Source organism: Alligator mississippiensis, chromosome 8, assembly GCF_030867095.1.
Source record: "Alligator mississippiensis isolate rAllMis1 chromosome 8, rAllMis1, whole genome shotgun sequence".
NCBI classification, from domain to species: domain Eukaryota; kingdom Metazoa; phylum Chordata; order Crocodylia; family Alligatoridae; genus Alligator; species Alligator mississippiensis.
Genome location: NC_081831.1, coordinates 46,050,466 through 46,071,790, shown reverse-complemented (window position 1 = coordinate 46,071,790; position 21,325 = coordinate 46,050,466). Strand labels below are relative to the sequence as shown.

Genomic DNA, 21,325 nt, shown 5'->3' with positions numbered 1-21,325 from the left:
TCATGAATCACAATACAATACAAGATGGACTCATTTTGTTTTTTCCCCACACACGCATTCTCTCTGCACATGGTTAATATGGTTATTAATACTAAATCTACATTGATCAGCTACCTCAGGGGTTGTCAACCGGGGGTATGCGTACCCCTGGGGGTACTTGAGAAGGCCGTAGGGGATGCACACAGGCAGACAGGAATGGAGCACTGCCACACACCAGCCTGTGCTGCTGCACAGGTGCCACCCACCCAGCTAGATGCGAGGGGCGAAGGAAGCTCACATGCATGCGTTTGGCCATGCTCCCCTCCCCCACACTGCTCTGCATCCAGCATCACCCTGCATGTGCTGGGGCTGGGGCCAGGCTAGGTGCTGTCAGCGCAGCGCATTCCTCCTAGGGAGCAGTGCCAGGAACAGTGGCAGCCATGGCTGCACCACGCTTGCCACCCCCCACTCTATGCCTGGCCGCTCGTCACTACTCCCCCACCCCGCATCTGGCCACTTACCACCTCCCCCCCAAGGGTACATGTATTAAGAAGGGGGCCACTGGGGGTACACTTATTTAAAAAGGTTGAAAACTCCTGAGCTACCTAATCTAAGTGGCACCTTCCCAGTATACCCACCCTGCTTGTGTTTGGCTGACCCCTACCCCATTACTGAGAAGGGGGAGCAAGCCCCCAGATGCAGACTTACGTGGGGGGTAAGAAACAAGCAAACAGTCACCAAAGAACCAGCAGCAACAGCAATATCAGGAGTCAGGGGCTTGCATAGAAACCCCACAGGTCTCAGCACCAAGAGTCCTCCCTGAAACAGCCTCAACAAGCCAAAGCAGAAAACGCATGGGGCAGCTCTTGGAGGCAGGTGACCAGCAGGGGCAGGACCAGAAAGCCACATAAAACACAGGCCCTGAATCAGAGGGAGGCAGTCTGGCTCTGCAAGTTGCAGTGGAAAGAACTGGTCTAGAAGGCTCCAAGGGAGTGTCTGGTGGACTGCTGCACTGCCTGGGAACTAGTAGCAAGACCATGAGGCTAGGGACAGACATTCAAAAAGCCCGAGTCTGAATTGATTCACTCTTTGCAGGTTAGTTTAAGCTGCACAGCTTAAACTGATTAATAAGTGGACAAACATTCTCTGTTAAATCAGGAAATGCAGCCACATGCCTCAGTAGCTCAAACCAGAAGCCAGGAGGTGCTAGAGCATACCTGCCAACCATTGCCAAAGAGAAGAGAAGAGAGATGCCCTCCAAGGCTCTCACCCCTCCCTGCTGGAGCAGAGGGGACATGGCCAGCCACCAGTCAGGGCTAGCACATTGCACAAGATGCCAGCCACCAGCTGGGGTGAAGTGGGGTGGGCCAGTGTCACAGAGCACTGAGGTGCCCTGCTCCTAAAGAGGAGAAACTGCTAGGGAAAGAGCCCTAGCAGTGAATAAGGAGCCCAGCTGTTGGTTGCCAGGGCAACTGGAGTCAGCAAGCAACCCACACCTGCCAGTGGTCAGCTGACCATAAGGGGCAGGGCCTGGCCCTTATAAACTCTAGGAGCTGAGGCCAGAGGTAGTTCTTTGCAAGCACTCAGAGAGGAGGGAGTTTTTTGAGCAAAGATGCAAGAAGAAGTCTGACTGTAGGGATAGCTCAAGCTGGGTAAAGGATGGCAGTTCTAGGATGTTTGAGCAATGTGGTTTTAGCCAGGCAGCTTTAAATTATGTTATAGCCTAGGGGCTTGTGTTTTGTGTTGTTGTTTATCACCGGTGGTTTGGGTGAGGCTATTAGGGGTTGGAGGAGGCCTCATAGGGGACTCACACTAGTGTGGGGATGTGAGCGCCAGTGAGGGTGCAGCATTTGGGGTGCATAGATCCCAGTCCCAGAGAGGGGGCAGCTGAGAGGCCCCAGAGAGGAGGGTGTTGCTGAGAGGCCCCAGTGCAGGTGTGGTGAGCCCCAGAGACAGGGGCAGCATTGTGGTGAGCCCTGGAGAGAGGGTGGCACCTTCCCTTAACTCCATCTCCAGTGTGTGTGTGTGTGTGTGTGTGTGTGTGTGTGTGTGTGTGTGTGTGTGTTACTGGTGCCCTCTTTGGTGTGCAACCAGGTTCAAAAAACAAAAATAATATTGTCCTCTAGGGCTTGTTTTGGAGCCAGTGCCCATCTTAATATCTACGCCTGTCTGTTAGGCCTCCATTCTTGCTTGCCATTATTTTGATTCTAATTATTCACCTTGGGAGGTTTCCACAAGTTAAGGTTAAGGATTTCATGCAAGACTTTTGGCTATTTCCTCTGGGCTCCTACCTCCCCTTTCACTCCAGCCTTTCACCAACCAGATGTTGTGTCATATATATACTCCAAGTCCTTTTAGGTCAATTTCATATCAATAATAGTCATTCATTAACTTAATAAAGTCTTATCATAATTTTATAAGGAATCAGTAATCTTAAGAGACTCACGATTTGATGTTTTTCTTGTTCTGTATATCTTTCTAATTCTACAGCTCCTTGGGGAACGCTGTGTCCTGCTCCAATGTCCCATTGTGCCAGTCCCTTCTCCAAGTAACTGGGCTTGTACTGCTAGGTGTCTGTCTCCTCTCTGGGGTAAATGGCTTATATCAGACCAATCGTGGTCCCATGGCCCACTGCTTTCTGCTTTTGGGGCTTCCTGTTCATATTAGTCTTTCCCTGCTTCTCTCCACTGCTGAGCTTTCCCAGCTTACCTGCTCCACTGCCGGTCTTCCCCAGCATGCAGGAATGTCTGGCTTTGCCAGTCTTCCCCAGCATCTCTCCACTGCCAGTCTTCCCTGGTCTCTCCACCTGTTTGCTGTCTTTCTTTTAAAGCTGGCTTTCTACTTCTGGCTGGACTGGAAGCAGCTGCCTACCCCCCCCCCCCCCCCCAGCATGCAGCCAGCACACTCTTAAAGTATACGGGAGGAGGTGCTGGGCTAATCGGCTGCTCTTCTGTTGCCACCACAGCATCTTTCTGCCAGTGAGCAGTGCCTGAAGCCCTTCCTGGGCCATTTATCTTCTTTTTGACACCTTTTCCTCTACCAGCCCTCTCTTGGGACTCTCTCGGAGTGCACTCCCACAGTCTGATGATTTTCAGGTCTTTGCCAACACTTCCCACCTCTCAATCTGGTCCTGCACGGCTTAGCTTAGTTCTGGGATCACAGATACAGGGCTTGGATCTGCACACTAAGGATGGGCTTGCCTCTCATCTCCCCTCCAGAATGCACTGTGGAATTGATCCTCTCCTTGCCTGGCTGCAGACAAGCTGCAGAGACTACAGCCAAACCCCCAAGAGTTCCAGGGAAGAGAGGAGACGGAGGGAGGAATTAACCAACTCCCTACCTGGCTGCAGGCAAGCTGTAGAGGCATCTGGGGCTGGCAAACTCCGGCTGTGGTCTGCAGGGTTTGCCAATAGTGGGAAGAGGGGACAGAGGGAGGAATTTGCTTCAGGGGCCATGGCAGACCAGAGTCTGGCCATGCCCTGCCCCTGCTCTGGCTAGAAAGCAGAGGGGAGGGGCCAGTCCAGCTCACTAGACCAGAGCTCCACCCAGCCCAGAGAACCAGAAAGGGGTCTGGGACAGACCTTGCATAAACTGGTTTAAGCCAAATCGCTTAAGTCTGATACTATATTCAACCAGGTTTATCTCAAACCAGTTTCAGCCACTTTTAAAATCATTTATGTGTACTGAATGTCTGTCCTGTTACAGGCTTAAACCAGTTTCTAATCGCTTCAACCAGTTTATGTGTAATGTGTGTCCCTAGCCTGAGAGCCTACAGGGGGATATAGCTTGTGTGACAAGGGCAACTCTGAAGTCCAGTGTTAGCACCAACACGCCCCTGTTTCTGGGCAAACCACCCACCTTGCTCACCTGCCATGCCTTGTTGTTATCTAATTAAGATGTTAAGTAGGCGGGAGGCTGCCCTTTGAATATCTCAGTTGTAATGGTGCAGTGTTTACATGCTCCAACCAACCCTTACATGTCCCATGCCTCAGATGTTTCCTCCAGTGGTTTGCACTGGGGTCTTCTTTAGACGGACTAACATACACAAACACACACTGAGCCCCTGGCCCCACATACTGGACTCTCAGCCCTTGGTTCCCTCTCACTGTGGCTCCTCTGGCATCCTCCACCTTGTGGGGCTCAGGTGGCTACAGCCATGTCTAGCCCCCTCTCAGGGCCTTTGCAACCTCAGGTCTCACAGGGATCCTGGGTGCTGCTCCAGGTCCCTCCACTGATCTGGACCCTGCCTCAAGACTCCCATGAGCCTGGGTTCCCCCTGTGTAGATTGAACCCACCAGGGATGTTGGGGCTGGGGTTTTCAGGCACCCCTTCTCCCCTTTCAGTGGGGAGGTAACTGGCCTGGATTTTCTGGGGAGCTACCCAGCCACAGGTAGCTCCACCAGACCACCCTTCCCTGGCAGGGTGCAGTTTCAGGTCATGCCCAGGACCAATGAGGCCTCCTCCTTCCCCATAGCCTCACCTTTACCTCCAGGATATTCCTGGAGCCAGAGCTCAGCAGGGAGATGTTTCTTCCCTGCTGGCTGATCTCAAACTGCTCTCCACATCCCAGGGAGCTGAGCATTAAATGGCACCTGCCATCCCCCTTGTCTAGCCCTTAAAGTGATGGAGCACTAAGGCTGCTCCATCACAGCCTGAGCTGGAAGTTATGTTGGTACCCAGGGTGGGCTGCTCTGAGTGTTTGTTTACCGACCCTGATGGGGTTAGAAGACTTTCCTTCTTTTTTTTGTTTTTGTTTTTTGGTTTTTTTTAAAGTACTCACATGCTCTTCTATTGTTTCTGTTAGGTAGCTCAGAAGGGAAATTTTTTGTTAACCTAAAATGCAGCAAATGATTGTTTATACTGGTGGCTGTGAAAGAGACTGTGAGGGGTGGCTTTTTCGGAGGTCCCATTAGTGCCCCAGGAGCACATGATTGTGGGGACAAGCTGATGATTGTGAAACTCAAGCTGATCCAGGCCTACTCGCAAAAGTTAATATACAAAATATTTATGACAACTGCATAGTGCAAAAGAACGTAAGTTTGTGGCTGGACCTTCTAAAATGGAATAATAAGGCATCACTTCAAGCTTATCTTACTATATTTATAATGATTTTAAGCAGGCTTCTATTTGTGTAATCCCTGGCTCAATTAGCGTAGTAAATATTTCTTTGCAATTAACTTGTATTTATGTGTTGGAAGAGACATTCTCTGTATAAGCTTTGATAGGTGTGTCTTCCTGATTTTACTCTCATTTTGCTTCAGAGTTTCCCTTGGTCTCCCAAGGATGACTCCTCAGAAACCTTGTGTTTTTTTCCTAGATGTTAATCAATTTCCTGATATGTTCCAATTTGGGAGAAATTGATAATCTCCTGTTACTGAGGAAGGTAATTCAATCAAAATTGGGACTTTCTGATCCATCAAACTGTTCAATTTTTTGGCTAACAGGATTTTCCTGTTAATTATTGTTTGAGACTTTCTCTTGGTTTACACAACAACAAGAATGCTTTGAAGATGCTGAGCTAAAGGGCATAAAAGAAGAAAGAAACAACTAACAAGGCACACTTCCAGACTGATAAATCACTCTGAGGAGAACTGCTACTGCACCCAGCTGATCTAGGTGAAAGTATCCAAACCTTGAGAAGCTGAAAAGACAGAGACCACCACTTTTTGCCTATAATTAGTAAGATACTATCACTTTTACAGCTGAACACTGGACTTTGCTTTGCTTTATGCTCACTTAACAGTGGATACTTGTAGCAAATAAAGTCTTTCTGTCATTCATCAAACAAGTTGCCATGTCAACCCTTTAACACTAGTCTTGAATCCCATTTCTTCACTTAACAAGGCTCAAGGGATTCCATCAAAGCAGAACCTGGACCAGGGCAGAGTGTGGGGCCAGAGAGCCTATAACTGGACAGAGATGAGGCACAAGGAAGGCCAAGGCCATATGCCCCAAAATACATATTTAGCCCAGGAGACAAAGAGTGAGACCAGGCATGGGAAACCCTGGGGCAGCCCCCTTTCTTCCATGCCTTGATGTCATAGAGTTTAGAAGACAAGCAAGGGGGTGAATGAACTAAGAGGACAGATCAGGCAAGGGCTGAGCAGCCAGCAGGGGGTACCGTGGTTATCCCCTAGGATAAGTACCTTGTTACACTGTCATATGAACATTTTTATAAGTATCTGGTTTGTCATTTTCATTCTCTTCCCACCTCAGTATAGAGTCCCCCCACTTTCACCCTTGAGAAACTGAGAAATAAAGTTACTTCTTTGTATCCCTTTTTCTAAAACTCTACTACTAATATTACTTTTTCCTCTTAAGTTGAGGTGGTTGCAAGCTCAACACCGCATGTTAGATGTCTACCTACTGATTTCTCTGTGTTCTTGAGGAAACGTTACTGTAGCACCAAGAATAGGGGTTATAAAGAGTTGGAATTAGTATCAACGCTATAAGGAAAACAGGAAAGGCATGTAACAAGAAGATGTGTTTGAAGTTATTACCTTTCAAATAATGTAAGGATGAATTTCCAGTCATCCAGGACTAACTTCCTTAGGCCTCAAAGGCAGACCTCAAATACAGACTAGGGTCACAGGTTAAATTCATAGTTTTTAAATAGTATTAGATCAGTGGTGCTGAATATTTTGGTGCCACAGACCAAGTGCATTGCACAGGACTGGGCTATAGGCCATATCTGAACTAATGGGCTGGGACTGGGCCCCCACTCTCCACCCTGTGACCTTCAGGCTGATGCTTCCTGTGTCAAAACAGCAGCATGGCAGAGACACAAGCAGCACAGGCCTGCTCTGCTCCTGCCATAGCTGCACTTCTCACTTCTGGCTGCCCGAGGTCCTGGCTCTGGCACCCAGGGACAAAGTTCCCCACTTCTCAGGGCTGCTGCAGCTGTCCTGCTTGACTGTTGCTGTTTCACATGCCTGCCACTCAGCCACCTAGTGCTGTCTGACTCTTCCACCTGCTGGTACATGGTCTTCTTGGACCCCTGCCACTATGCAGCTGTTCCTGCCAGCCCCAGCAACCATGGGCTCCAGGACATCACAACCAGGGCTGCTGTAGCCCTCCTGTTCCATCAGCCCTACTGCCTCAGCCTGTCACGCCAGCCAGCACTGGTGGAAGCACATCATGCTGCAGGAATGAGATGATAACCAATGGGTTGACATGCTCTGGACAACCCAGACCAACTCTGAAGATCTGCTGTGCCACCTCCAGCGCCGCCTAGAGTGCCAGGACATGGAGAAGTGCCTATCCATCCCTGCCAACATCTGCCTGCCCCGCCGCCCACATCCCCCTTACTCTGCTTGGAGAGGTGTCCACCCTACAGCACCACTCCAAGACATGCACACGTGTTTGTAATGAAAAACTTTATTCCCCTCACAGCCCTCATCCCATCTCCCACACCTTCCCCTTAAACAAACAGAGCCTCCTTCCCCTCCCTCCCCAACACAAAGCCCTTCCACCACCCTCCCACCAACAATAAAAACCTGCCTCCCAAACTGAAAACTATATACATCAGTCTCAGTCCCTCTTTGGGTCCTGGAGTGGGGGGCTGTGCAATGGGGGCATCCAGGGCGCGGAGCCTGGTGGCAGGCAGCCAGCACCCTGCTATGGACAGTTCCCCCCTATGGGTCCAGGGGCTGTGGCAAATGCGAGGAGCTCCCGTGTGTGGGGGGCAGTGGAAGTCCTCCTATGAGGCCCAGGCAGGGGGCTGCTATGAGGTGGTGGTTGAGAGCCAGGAGTCCTTGCTGGCCAGTTGCTGCAGAATCAGCTTCACACAGCACTGCTCCAGGACTTCCATCTGAGCCCAATGTGCCCGCTGTGTCTGGTCCTCTGCCTCCTCCCATGCAGTCTCACATGCGATGTCTTCATCCCTCCAGGCTAGCTTCCATGCCTGTTGCACTTCCTGCCATGCCTGCTCCTATGCTGCCCAGCTCTCAACTGCTGCCACCAGCCACTGGAGCAGAAGGGTCCAGTCCCTGGTGCACCACTGGCAAAGCCAGCATGTCTGGGTGGCTACAGCAGTGGCTGGTGGCAATCCTGCTGTGGCACTCCCACAGGACCCTGCAGCTTCTCCCCAACATCCAGATGTTGGCCCTGCAGAGGCATAAGACAGAAGCTTTTTGTGCAAGTTTGTAATATTGCAAAGATAAGAAGTTCCGCGCCAGAGGCCCTGTGCTGCTGGGCCTCAGATTGAAGTTTGGCAGTGCATGGATACCCAGGGACCATGGTAAGCATTGTTGGGGCAGGGCTGGGCCCAGGCAGCTGCTGGCCAAGTTCCCCAGCCCAACTTGCCCCCCTAGGGCCAGTAGGCCACTGGGTGCTGGTCACAGGCAGCCTGCCTCCCCTGAACTCTTCCTAGGGCAGGCTAGGCCAGGCTACTGGCAGCACCTGCTGCCACAGCTCCAGGGCCCTTCCACTCCCTAAAGGCCAACTGCTCTTCTGCACTGCTGCAGGCTCCTGGAAAACTGGGGGGCTACCTGAGCCAGTATGCCCTGATGATGATGATCCTGATGGTGCCCTAGGCACACCTGCTCTCCTGGTTCAGGACCCTAAACCATGACCCAGCTGCAGGGACATGGGCTGCTCAATAAAGTTTTGAACTGTGTCCAGCCTCTCTGCCTGCTGTCAGGGGGGAACCTGGGGACAGGGGAGTGAGAGTGGTCCATGCAGGGAGCAGGAGCAGGGAGAGAGGCCAAGGGCAGGGGCAGGGCCAGGGACTAGGAGGGCCTTCTCCCAGTGCAGGACTTACTTTGTGTCCAGGGCTGGTGGCTTGGTATGGGGCTCCCCATCAGCAATGGTGTCTTGCTGCACCCAGCACCCACAGCCTGTGGTGAGAGGCAGGCCCGCACCTGGCCAGTAGCCAGGGAGGAGCTGGCACTTCTGGCAGATGGCAGCCAGAAATGGTATGCCTGGCTGCACCTCATGGAGGGGTGCAGGGCTGGGCCGAGTGTGAGGCAACTGCTGGGCAGGGCTCCCTGAGCTACCAGTGGATGCAGCAGCCAGGGAGGTGAGCAGGGTGGAGTGCTGAAGGCCCAAGATCCCCTCCTCCAGTGACACATCACCACAGGCATCAGGATGGGATGCGGGTGAGGATAGGCCACCCATGTTGTGGCACTCACAGGGGTGTGGCCTGTCTCCCAAAGTGCCAAAATGCAGGTTATCTTCTGCATGAAAGGCATGGTCTTCTGGGCATGACTGAACCAATGACTGAAGTCAGTCACAGCCACTCACTATGTCCGCAAGACCTTGACCTTCACGTGGCATTTCCATGCCTTCTGGGAATGGCCTCATGCACACATCCTACTGGATATGGCCTCATAAATGTAGGCATTTGAGCACCCAACCTGCACAAACTGCCTCGGGATGTCAACCCCACTCTAGAGCACCACAAGGTCACACACTTCCTCCTGGGTCCAGTTCGGGCCCAGTTCGGGCCCTTTGGTGGTTGCACACCACCAAAGAGGGCACCAGTAACACACACACGTGCTCGGCATCGGCATGGGCATGGGCATGTGAATGGGGCTGGGGCTTGATGGGGGTGATATGCTGAACATGATTCCCCTGCCAGCTGTCTGGGCCCCTCCACGGCTGTCCCTGCAGTGTCAGCCCTGGAGGGATGCCAGCAGCACCCAGGACAGAGGCATGGCCAGGGACGGGGAACCACGCAGCAGAGGTACTTCACCACAGTTCCTGCAAAGAGGCAGAGCTGAGGTTGAGGAAGAGCTTGAAGCAGGTGCTGGCCCTGCTGCCATAGAGAGCAGGACCAGTAGCCCTTTGGGGAATTTCAGGAGTGAGCAAGGGATGCAGTAGGCTGCACCCCTCTGCAACACTCACCTTTGTCCAAGGAGCAGCTCCAGCTATGGGACAGGACAGGTGAAGGCTGCCTGGGTCCTGTACAAGGGAGGCTCCCTGCATCCTGTCCAGGGGCCTGGAGGGTTCCTGCAGAGAGCACTGGCTCCTCCAGGCTCCCTGTGCTGTGTGCCCCAACATACAAAATGGCTGAAGGTTTTTATAGCCTGTAGGTGGGGCTGCCAGAAAGCAACCTGGCCCGGGAGGAGGAAAGGTGGCTAACCAAGAGCCCCAGGGCTGGGCTTAGGATGGCCCTCTAGTGGCTAGGCAGACCCAGCACTGAAGTCCCTGCATTAATGCATGTACACTTAATGCGGTTTAACTAATCGCATTAACTGAATTTGATACTTGCTTTATACAGGTATCAAATTTAGTCATGATTAGCCTAAATTTGCCATTTTTAAGATGTATTAAGGGCATGCACATGTAGATATGTGCCTTTAATGCACCTTAAATCAGCCTAACACACATTAAATGCCCACATGCAAACACCCCCAAAGTCCTGAGCTGCCTCCACCCAGCTACATGCCTAATAGAGTAGAGAAATGACTCAGGATTGTTGGAACTGAAATATATTGCTTAATATTTACCATCCAAACTTGATAATAGCACTCAGAAGCAGTGTAAGCCATAAGGTTTCAATGCTACTTTCCAAAGCACCTTTACTTTGGGGGACCTAGCCCATTCCTAGATATTTTGAAGCCAAAGCAGTAATCAGGTTTGTCCTTTCCTCCTTATTTGTACTTTACATATACAAAATTATCATGAACCTCATGACGAATACTCACACTCCATGGGTGTGTCTACATGTGCAAGTAATGCTATTTAGCCTTACAGTAAGCCAGCCCTGAGAAGGCATCTACATGTGCACCCTGTTGGAAGCAGATTTGCTCCTTGTAGGATTAAGCAGATCCATGCCTGTTCCTGCCTTGCTCAGACCTCCTGCAGCAGCCAGGGGAAGCTGCAGGCCCTAGATGCCAAGGGTCTCTGGGGGTGGAGGGGCGGGCTCAGGTTGGCAGGGGTATGTGGGTGGACAGGCTTATACTGGCAGGGCCCTGCAGGGGGCCCAGACACAGGTTTGCAGAGGTCTCCAGGGGGGATAGGCTGAGGCTGACAAGGGTCTCTGGAGCAGGTAGGCTCAGCCTGGCCAGAGATGCTGTCCCAGAAGCCTGTAATGAATGCACCATGGATGCTCTCTGCCCTCTCCTCAGCAGCTTTGGACAAGGCACCGTATCCACAAGACACTCGTGAACCACCTCCACCCCCACCCTCTGCAATAGGATGACTGGGCAGCTGCCTGCAAACCTCACAGCACACCCCCAGGACTGCACCCCTTCTAGATAGTTTCCAGTTAACAATCTTTATTTCCTACCAACCACAACACACTCCCTCCTGCTCTCCCTCCCCAACAACACACTCCCTCCCATCCTCCCTCCCCAACAACAGCCCCCACCCTGAACTCCAACACACATCACTAATAAAACACTCTTCCCCATGCAACTATTTACAATAATGTGGTTGGTGCAGAGTCAGGGGAGAGGGGTGGGCTGGAGACAACTATGGTGCAGAGCCTAGGGAGAAGCATCCAGGACCCCAGCTTTATACAGCACTGCAGGTGTGGACACCATTGCAAAGCCAGTGGCCCAGGGGCTCAGCCAGGGGCAAGGGTAGGCACTGTCCAGCCTGCTCTCCCTCCTCCTCTGTGGGGCCAGGCCCAGTGGGAACCATCTCCTGCTCAAAGGACTGCAAGGTGGGGAGGTAAGCACTGGGCAGTAGCCTAGGTGGGCATTCTGGCTGCCAGAGGACCCAGCTCAGGGGCAGGGGGCTCTGGCCACTGCAGGTGTCATTGGATCTCCTCCCAGACTCACTGCGGGGCTTGGTGCAGGGCCACAGGTGGCTGCCAGGCAGAAGGTGGGGCTGAAGCCAGAGCCAGAGCCAGGGCTAGGCAGCAGACAGGGCTAGAGACAGGGTAGGGTGGCAGACAACATGAAGGTGACCACCAGGGCCAGGATGGTGTCCAGCACCTGGCAGTCCTCCTCTGTGACCTCTGCTGCCTGGGACACCACAGCAAAGTGGTTCTTCTGCACCTCCAGCATCTTCAAGGACTGCAATGTGCCTCTTCTTGAGAGTGTGGAAATAATTTTAACCAGGCCTCTTACTTGACTAAGAAGAGAGAGAAAGAGAAGAGAAAAAGATGCTGATGCTGATGCTATGTGTTTTAATATGTTCTAAGATAAGGAAAAACCTTCATGCCTTGTTTTGTCTGTGTGCAGATGTTAACCTCCTCCTTTCCCCCGAACCAGAAGCTGATAACTTTTCCCAAAACATAGTGTTTTTTTCTAAATAAGTAAACTGCTTACATGTGACAAACGAATGATCAACATCTTTCTGTTTCTCTCAAAGTTGCTTTGTCTGAACCCTGCATCTTTTCTCGCTGTCTAAAGTATAAATACACTTGTAAATTTGTAAAGGTCAGAGTTCCTTTGTGAACTCTCCCTGTGATCACTTGTATAGCTTTAAATAAACCTAGATGGCTCTGCCAATTCTAATACAACCACAACACAAAGTTTGATTTCTTCCACAAGAGTAAGGAGCCTGTCCCAGAAGGCATGGCCCTCCCAGTCCCTCTCCTGCTCATAAGTGGTGGTCTGTGGGACTGCTAGAGCCAGAATGTGCCTGCAGCCCAGAGGCATGGTGCCTAGTGGCTGGAGAACAGCTGGCAGAGGCCTGGGGGTCAGTCTGGGGCTCTGCAGTGCTGCTACAACCAGCACATGCCCACCACACCAGTGCTCAATGACCAGGGGCAGGCATCAGCTGACCCAGACCCCAGGGGTCTAGGCAAGGTTCTAAAGGCCGCCCCATGGTTGGAGGGAATCCCAGCCATGTTGCTGTGCTCCAAAATTGCTCCTGGTCAGCATCTACATGTGCACTACTGCACATTAGCCTATTTTACTGAACAGTAGCTTAGTGCATAGTTATACAGTGATGCTTTACTGTGCAGTAGATTAGTTTACTGTGAAGTAAAGAATCTTGTATAGATGTACCCCATGAGCACACAACTGCTGTCATAACCCTTCTAAGGCCTAATTCTCTTCAAGGAAACTACTTGCATATTTAATAATAGTTTGGCTAAGTTGGAAATTTAACATTTATAATTATCTATTGGCCTCCCAGCTACAAGTGTGAGTGGGGTCCCTTGTGTCTGTGAGCCCTGTCAGCTAGAAGCTCCAAAGCTCAGGGGTGTCCATGAATCCCCCAAGCTGGGAGCTATGATCAGCTGAATTAACTTTGTAGCTGCTTCCTATCATGTCACTAATTGGACATGTGGCCAGGGGCCCCTGTAGCTAGGAGCCCCATCAGCTGATCAGAGCTCCCACTTGTGAGGGGGGGAGGGTGCATGTACACCTTTGAGCCTTGAAGTTTCCAGCTGACAGGGCTCCCAGCTCTGGAATTACTCAGGATCGGTGGACTTGAAATATATTGCCCCATTATTTTCCTCCAAATTTGATTATGGTACTAAGAGGCTGTGTAGGCTACAGGGTTGTTAGTTTGAATATATACAGAAAATGAATGCTACATTAAGTATAAGAAAATATTAATCTAATAGTTACTCTGCTCTCCTTTTCAGATAACTTTTTTCTACTTTCCAGATCAATTAACAATATATTTTTTAAAGTTAACACAATTACATATTATTTGCAATGCTATCTTAAAATTGGTAACAGTCTCAGATTCTGAAAAGTGAAATAATCCCCTAATAGGCAGTTTTAAATTGTTACTTAAGTAGTGGGATTTTGCTTCTTTCCTGTGTTCTAATGTGAGAGGGAATGCTTGGTCCTGAATGCTAGACACTCACGTTTACTTAACTTTCATAAATCAGTTTCAGGTCTACATCAGTGATTTAAATGCCCAGCACTTCCAGTTAAAGTGGGTGTTTATCTGTTGTGCTATCTTTGCTTAAGAAAATTATAGATACATTTTAAAATATTAACAAAACTAAATACTCAGTTCCCCAGAACTGCATCATATTAAACTTATTATTCAGAATTAGACTTCAAGCAGTTTTGTAGGAGGGATTTGAGAGGATTTAATTATGATTAGTTAAATGTAATTGGTTACACTGCGCCTGGGGATTACTCTGTTATGCAATGCATTTGTAATTTACATATCCATATGGCTGTAAGATCTGCTCAGAAAAACCACAACCCCCGAGACAACTGTTTTCCAATTTAAATCATAAATACACTATATCAAATGTTGACAATAAACATAAGTTGGAGATCTGGTGAGTAAGTGCAATCATACAAGCAATTTTTTTTTAATTTACCTTTTTATTTAATTAAAATCATATTCACCTTCCTTCACTCATATACATTCCAATTAACATTCATAATTATTTGAGGAGCGTGCCCGCCGCTGCTCCAAAAGGCGTTCCCTGGCTACTCTTGCGCGGGTAGCTGACCAGGTCTGCCCCGGTCCCGTGGGTGGATCCCCAGAGAGTGCCCCAGGAGCCGGTGACAGACCCCAGGAACTAACCAGCCGCGGGCCTAACTGGACCCACAGCAGAGGGATCCCCCTCTCCGCGGCCTCCGGCGCCAACACGCCTTTGGTGGGCACTCACGGGGCTCCAACCTCCCCTACACCCCGGCCAATGCCACCTTCAGTCGTGGGACTTCCAGCCCCTTTATTGCCGGCCTGAGGGCTACAGGTCCTGAGACTCAGTTGCCCCTGCGGGCTTCCTCCCTGATGTCCCCGCCGGCTCTTCCACTGGTTCCCTCACTGGCGGCTCCCTGCTGACTCTTCCACCAGTTCCCTCACCGGCGGCTCCCTGCCGGCTCTTCACTGATTCCCTCACCGGCGGTTCCCGTCCCCGCCTCCCTACTGGCTCTTGCGTCGGCTCCACAGCTGGGATCTTCGTGGCGGCGGCTTTCTTCGCCCTTGCTGCTCCCAGCGCTGCTGCAGCTTACCCTGTTCAAGGCAGAGACACCACGCAGATACCCGCTTCCGGTCTTGGGCTTCCCTCCAGGCCTCGCGTCCTCCTGCAGCGTGCCCCCTGTGCCCTCGGGGCCGCGCTTTATTTCTGCCGGGTGGCGCTTCTCCCTGACGTCACTCAGCCCCAGCTGAATGTAAGCGTGGCTGATAAACCGCACGGGTGGTTTCCCGGCATGCATGCCTCTCTTGCCCTCGACTCCTGCAAAGGATAAGTAGGTGCTCCCTCTGGTTTTGGGCCGGGGTTTCCCTCTAGCCCTGATGTCCCCGGGACATAACCCCCCCTTAAGATGCTTTGGGGCACTTCTTTGTTCCCCATCCGGGTCGTACCTGTGGTGTCGGTCCGTCCCTTTTCTTGACCTCCTTGGCCCCTGGTCTGGTCTTCACCTCTACACCTGGACAAGAAGTCCGCCACTGTATTGGTTTTCCCAGGCCGGTGTATTATGTAGAACTTATACGGTTGGAGTGCCAAGGCCCATCAGGTGATCCGAGCATTATCGGTCTTGGTGGTACTCAGCCACTTCAGAGGGGCATGGTCTGTAATCAGCTTAAACTCTCTGCCCATTAGGTAGTACCTAAAGTGGTCCACCGCCCACCGAATTGCCAGGCATTCGTGTCCGATAGTCGCATACCTTTTCTCCGCTGGTAGTAGTTTGCGGCTTGCGTAAGCCACAGGTCTTTCACTCCCCACCTCTTCCTGGGTGAGGACGGCACCCACCGCTGTCTCTGAGACGTCCGTCTGCAAGATAAAGGGTTTTCGGAAGTCAGGGGTATGAATTATAACATCTTCGCATAGCGCCGTTTTCAATCTTTCAAAACTTTGCGCCATCTCCCTAGTCCATCTTACTGCCCCCATTTCCCGCCCTTTGAGGGCTTCTGATAAGGGTGTTGGCAGCTCTGCAAAGTGTGGTACAAATCGCCTATAATAATTGATCAGCCCTAAAAATGACCGTAACTGGCAGCAGTCTTGAGGGGCTGTGAAATTGCGGATGGTTTCTACTTTGTCAGCCAAGGGTTTAATCATGCCTCTGCCAACCAAGAACCAAAAATATTTCATTTCTTTCTAAGCCAGGGCACACTTTTGAGGATTTGCCGTCAGGCCAGCGTGCCTCAATTCCGTGAGGATGGCTCGAAGGGCGCTCTTGTGCTGCTCCCAGGTTCGGGTGTATATAACTATATCATCTATATACGCCGCCACATACTCGGCATGGGGTGCCAGGATCTGGTCCATCAGGCGTTGGAACGTTGCGGCGGCGCCATGCAACCCGAAGGGCATTCTAAAGAACTCGTTCAGTCCCCACGGGGTGCCGAACGCTGTCTTCAGCCAGTCTTCCTTGGCTACTGGAATCTGCCAGTACCCCTTTGCCAGGTCAAGGTTCGATATATATCGAGTGTCCCCTGTCCTTTCTACCAGCTCTGCCACGTGAGGCATGGGGAATGCGTCGAAAACCACTGGCATTCAAGCACCTGTAATCCACACAAAGCCTCAAAGACCCATCAGGCTTACGCACTGGCACCAGCGGGCTCCTCCAGGGACTTCTTGAAGGCCGAATGACTCCTAGCCTTAACATTGAATCAATCTCTCTGCGGACGATTTCCAGGAGATGGTGGGGAATGGGCCACCACCTCTCCCTTACTATGGCCCCAGGGGGCATTTTTATAGTGTAGCACAAGCCTCTAACCCAGCCGGGTTCCTTGCGAAATGCTTCTCAGAACTCGTTTATCAAGCTTCGGGCTTCCCGCTGCTGAACAGGGGACAATTCATCTCCTATCCTAACCGGGGTTCCCTCCGGAGAGGGCTCAGTCCCTCTTTCTAACCCCTGGGGTCCTAGGTCCTCGTTATCGGTCTCAGAAAAGGCCGCCCATCCTTCAGGTTCCCGCCATTCCCGTAGGAGGTTCACATGGTAAATCTGCTTCTCTCAAAGGTGTCCAGGCCTGTGAACCTCATAATCCACTGGTCCCACCCATTGGAGAATTTTGAACGGCCCCTGCCACTGCATTAGGAGCTTGCTCGTGGACGTGGGGAGCAGCACGAGGACTTTCTGCCCCGGCTCGAATTCTCGCTCTTTGGCCCGGCAGTCATACTGGCCTTTTTGACGGGTTTGGGCTTCTCTTAGGATTTCCTGAGCCAGGTCCCGGGCCAACCTAATCCACCACTGGAATGCCTGTTGATATGTCTTCGGCTCCTGGGAGGGTCCTTCTCCCTGCTCCCACTCTTCTCTCAGGACCTGTAAGAGACCCCGCGGGCGATGTCCCAACACTGGCTCGAATGGAGAGAACTTCGTGGAATCTTGGGGGGTGTCCCTGAGAGTGAACAGCACTAGAGGAAGGAGGAGGTCCCATTTCCAGGGGTCCCCTTGTATACACCGATGCAATGCCCGCTTTATTGTCCCGTTGAGGCATTCTACCAACCCATTGGTTTCGGGATGGTAGACCGAGGTGAGGAGCTGTTTTATTTGGAGGGTCCGGCATACCACCCTCAAAACCCCAGACATAAAATTCTTTCCTTGGTCTGTCAGTATCTCTTGCGGGATCCCCATTCGGGCCATCCATCTTATTAGCTCCTCTGCAATCCGTGGGGCAGTTACGGCCCGCAGGGGGATCGCCTCTGGGTACCGGGTGGCGTAATCCACAATGAATAAGATGTATTGGTGGCCCAAGCTGCTGTGGGGCAACGGGCCCATGACATCTAAGGTGATCCTAGAGAACGGGGTGTTGATAATGGGCATGGGTTGGAGGGGTGCCCGTGGAGGGCGCTCGGTTCTCGTCTTTTGGCAGTTGGGGCAGGCTGCACACCAGTGGGCCACTTCCTCCCCCATCCCGGGCCAAAAAAACCACCTGCTAACTCTCGCGAGGGTCTTGTCCCGGCCCAGATGCCCCCCTGTGGGACTCGCATGCGCCAACCGCCAAATGGCCTGGCGGAATCGGGAGGGCACTGCTAGTTGCGAGCCCTCGGTCTCCTCCCTCTTGTCCCCCTACAGGCGGTGAAGGACACGGTTCCTCACCTCGAAGTGGGGACGCCCTTCCGGCAGTAACGCTGAGGCCCCTTGGGTACTTTGGGCCTGCTCTCGGAGCGCCCCAATCTCTGGATCCTCCTCTTGGGCTTCGCGGAACAGGAGGCTACTGGTCAGGTTGCTAAGGTCCAACTCATCTGCCTCATTGGCCAACCCTTCATTTTCTTCAATCTCGCCCAACCAGCCCTCCCGGTCCTGGATCTTCTTACAAGCCACTTCTGTGTCCCTCACCCTATCCAGGACGTCATATATTGGTGTCCAGTCTCGTCCTAGAAGCATCTCACACGCCAACTGGGGTACCACCCCCACCAGGAGTTCTCCCTGATGCTCCATCACCCGTAGGCAGACCCATTGGTGCTCAATCTGTTTGGCATCTCCATGGAGGCAGGCTACTCTCATGGGGAAAGCTGTCTGCCGGCTGTGCGATTGTACCAAGTCTTCCCTGACAAGAGATTGAGCACACCCCTAATCCAGGGTAGCCTGCACGGGGTGGCCTTCCACCCAAGCCTTGACAACCGGACGTCTCCAAGCCACGTTCTCCCCGCTGACCACATAGCTGCAGTCCATCAGCTCGTCGGGCTCTGCGCCTCTCCGCCTCTCTGCTGGGGCCAGGCTCTGTCACCCAGGATCCAGCATTCCGCGGCCTGGTTCAGGTATTCCCTGGAAAAATGGCCCTTCTGCCTGCACTGGAAATACACGGTATCTCTGGAAGCCCCCTGGCCAGGCAGACGCCGGCGCTCCGGCTCTCTTGGGACTGCCATCGAGGGCCCCAGGTTCCTCCTCTCCCTAGGGTAGTGGGCCTCTGAGGCAGTAAAAGCCTCGGCTAACTTTAAAGCTTCCTCGCAAGTCTGTGGGGTATGTTGTCGGACCCAGCGTTGCGTCCGCTCTTCTAAATCATTCTGAAACTGCTCCAGGGCGATCTGGTCAGCTAATGCCTCTCGGTCCTGCCCTGCTGGGTTCACCCACTTCTGCAGCAGATCCCGCAAAAGCTGCAACAGAACTCTCGGTTGTTTCACCTTGGGTCCCTTCTTGGCTCGGAACTGGCACTGGTAGTGCTCGGGTTTAATCTCCAATCGGTACAGGATGGCTTCTTCACCTGCTCGTACTCTAGGGCATCATCCCTCAAAAGGGCCCAATAGGTGGCTTGGGCCTTGCCAACTCCTAAGGCTCCTAACTGGCTGGCCCAATATCTCTTGTCAAGCCCGGTCATGAGGGCGTGCCGCTCGAATGCCTCGATGTATGCCTCCGGCTCCTGCAAAAGGGTAAGTAGGTGCTCCCTCTGGTTTTGGGCCAGGGTTTCCCTCTAGCCCCGATGTCCCCGGGACAAGGAGTATGACTGAAAACAAGTTGGATTTTAAAAATAAGCTAAGGCAGGTTTCTGCCAACAGAAATGTTTCATGTTTAGAACAGTCAATTCAGAAAGTAATCTTATCTGATGTCTTGCTTAACACTCCTCTGAAAAAAACTGCATAAAATTATATTAATCACTACTCCACTAAGCACTTGATTTACCCTACAATAACTTGATTATTTTGGTTATTTGCAGTGCAAAACTGGAAAGCAGTTAATAAATGAAGTATCCAAGCAGAGCATCTGTTGTATAAAATGTGTGTGACTGAATTAATTGCCAAGGTGTCTGCCTTTTGTCAATAGTGAAATCTGTCAATGAAATTAGACTTCTTTCTGGTTTAAGAATTTTTGTTGTTATAAATTAACTGTTGTTCAATAACCACTCCATTGACTTAGTTCAGGGGTGCTCAGTCTCTGGCCCACAGACCAAAAGTGACCTGTGGAACCATTGTATCTGGCCTGTAGGCTCAGTAAGTTTGGCAGTGGGGTAGCAATGGCCATTAATATGGCATGCCAAATTCCCAAACCCCAAGCCCCACACAGCCAGTTGGAGCCAGGTTGCACCCCCTTCTCCCATGAGGCTGAGGGACACCTCCTTCCCTCCCATGGAGCCAGGTTGAGGCGAAGCCACACCCCCTTCTTGCCCATAGAGTCCCCTTCCCCCCAAGTTCGGGCCAGGCCACATCTCTTTCCCTCAAAGTGCCAGGTAAAATAACCTTTCCTCTGTGGGGCCACATTGGGATGACCCAGTATACACCCTATTCTCTTCCATGCATCCAGATGGTACCCACCATAGGCACTAGGTTAGGACCACTGGTTGGACTTGGCCCATGAATGGACTGCGCACTGCATATCCAGCCCACTGGGGAAAAAAGATTGAGTACCACTGAGTTAGTTAAAAAGAAAAAGGAAAGGAAGGCCCTATTTTGGGAAGTGGAAAAGAAAAAAAAATTTAAAAAGTTGTTATCCTGTTCTCACCTCACCTACTTTATTAAATTGTATTTCTTTCAATTGTGCCCATTTGTGTTTCTCTTCAGGTTAATGTGACCTAAAGAGTAAAGATTTTACTTGATGATTGTCTCCCTGCTACGAAGTGTTTTTTGCTAAGTAGTAACAAATTACATTATTGCATGTGTAAATCCAGTGGCATTATCTCCAAGGGCTATACACTAGGGCTGTGTGAAGCTTTGGTAGCTGATTGAATTCCAAAATCAATTCAGAAAAGCTTCAAAAAAGATTCAGCTGATTTGATTTGGCCATAGACTAAACAGGCAGCTGACACAGCTGTCTCCAGCTGGTAAGTCTGTTGGGCATAGGGGAGGGATGGAATGGGGCTGAGGGTCGAACAATCTGCCCAGCTCAGGCTGGAAGTGCATTACTGGGGGAGGGGAGGGAGGAGGCAGCATGCGGGCATGGCAGTGCTGAGAGCAGGAGCTCTGCCCTGCTGCCATTTGTCCAGCTGGGGCAGGGGGTGCAGCTCACTCCAGGTGGGAGAGGGCAAGCAGCAGCATAGCATAGCCCCTGCTCCCAGTGCTGCCATGCCCGCATCCTGTACCCCCCCCCACCCACCACATTGGCTGGCAAGTGGTGGAAGAGCAGAGCTCCCACTCCTGGGAGTGGAGGCTATGCCCTGCTGCCACCTGGAGCAAGCTGTGCCTGCATCACACCCGCTCTGTGCTGGCTGGGCCAGCGGCAGCAGGACATAGACCCCACGGCTCCCCCGAGCAGGTCAGAGGCTGACACAGCCAGAGAAGCAATGGGAGAAGCCCACAAGGCTGCCCTGACCAGCCCCGTCTCCTGCCCTGCCCTGCCCAGCCCAGCCTCTGGTACTTAAGAAAGAAAGAAAGACTTTGAATTTTAAAGAGGCATTTATTCCAGGGAGGGTAACATATCAGGGCCAGTAGAGATTATGTACAGGTTGGCCCGAAGATCTGGGCCTCATGGACAAGGCCTGGGCTCATGGCCTACAAGGCCTGCCCATACACTCTAGACACAAAACAAAAACACAACCATAAAGAACAAAAGGCGTATTTACATATATACAGTTCCACCATTGGGGACGCCCAGGGGGGCCTCAGGGCATCAGGGGTTGGCCCGCATGAACAAAGTCCGAGGTCTCGGCTTGCTGGACA

The 21,325-nt window shown here is 51.8% G+C and overlaps 1 protein-coding gene and 1 long non-coding RNA gene across 2 annotated transcripts; one reads left to right on the top strand and one right to left on the bottom strand.

The window, feature by feature from the left end:
• The first annotated feature begins 1,563 nt into the window (after window positions 1-1,563).
• LOC132252212 (uncharacterized) lies at window positions 1,564-6,032 on the top strand. The gene is made up of 3 exons (XR_009464111.1): window positions 1,564-1,631; window positions 4,784-5,012; window positions 5,297-6,032. It is a non-coding gene; the product is annotated as an uncharacterized LOC132252212 (long non-coding RNA).
• A 9,860-nt stretch (window positions 6,033-15,892) lies between these two features.
• Window positions 15,893-16,261, bottom strand: LOC106739017 (uncharacterized). The gene has a single exon (XM_014598399.1). The coding sequence runs from the start codon at window positions 16,259-16,261 to the stop codon at window positions 15,893-15,895; it is 369 nt and encodes a 122-aa protein (XP_014453885.1).
• Window positions 16,262-21,325: the final 5,064 nt, after the last annotated feature.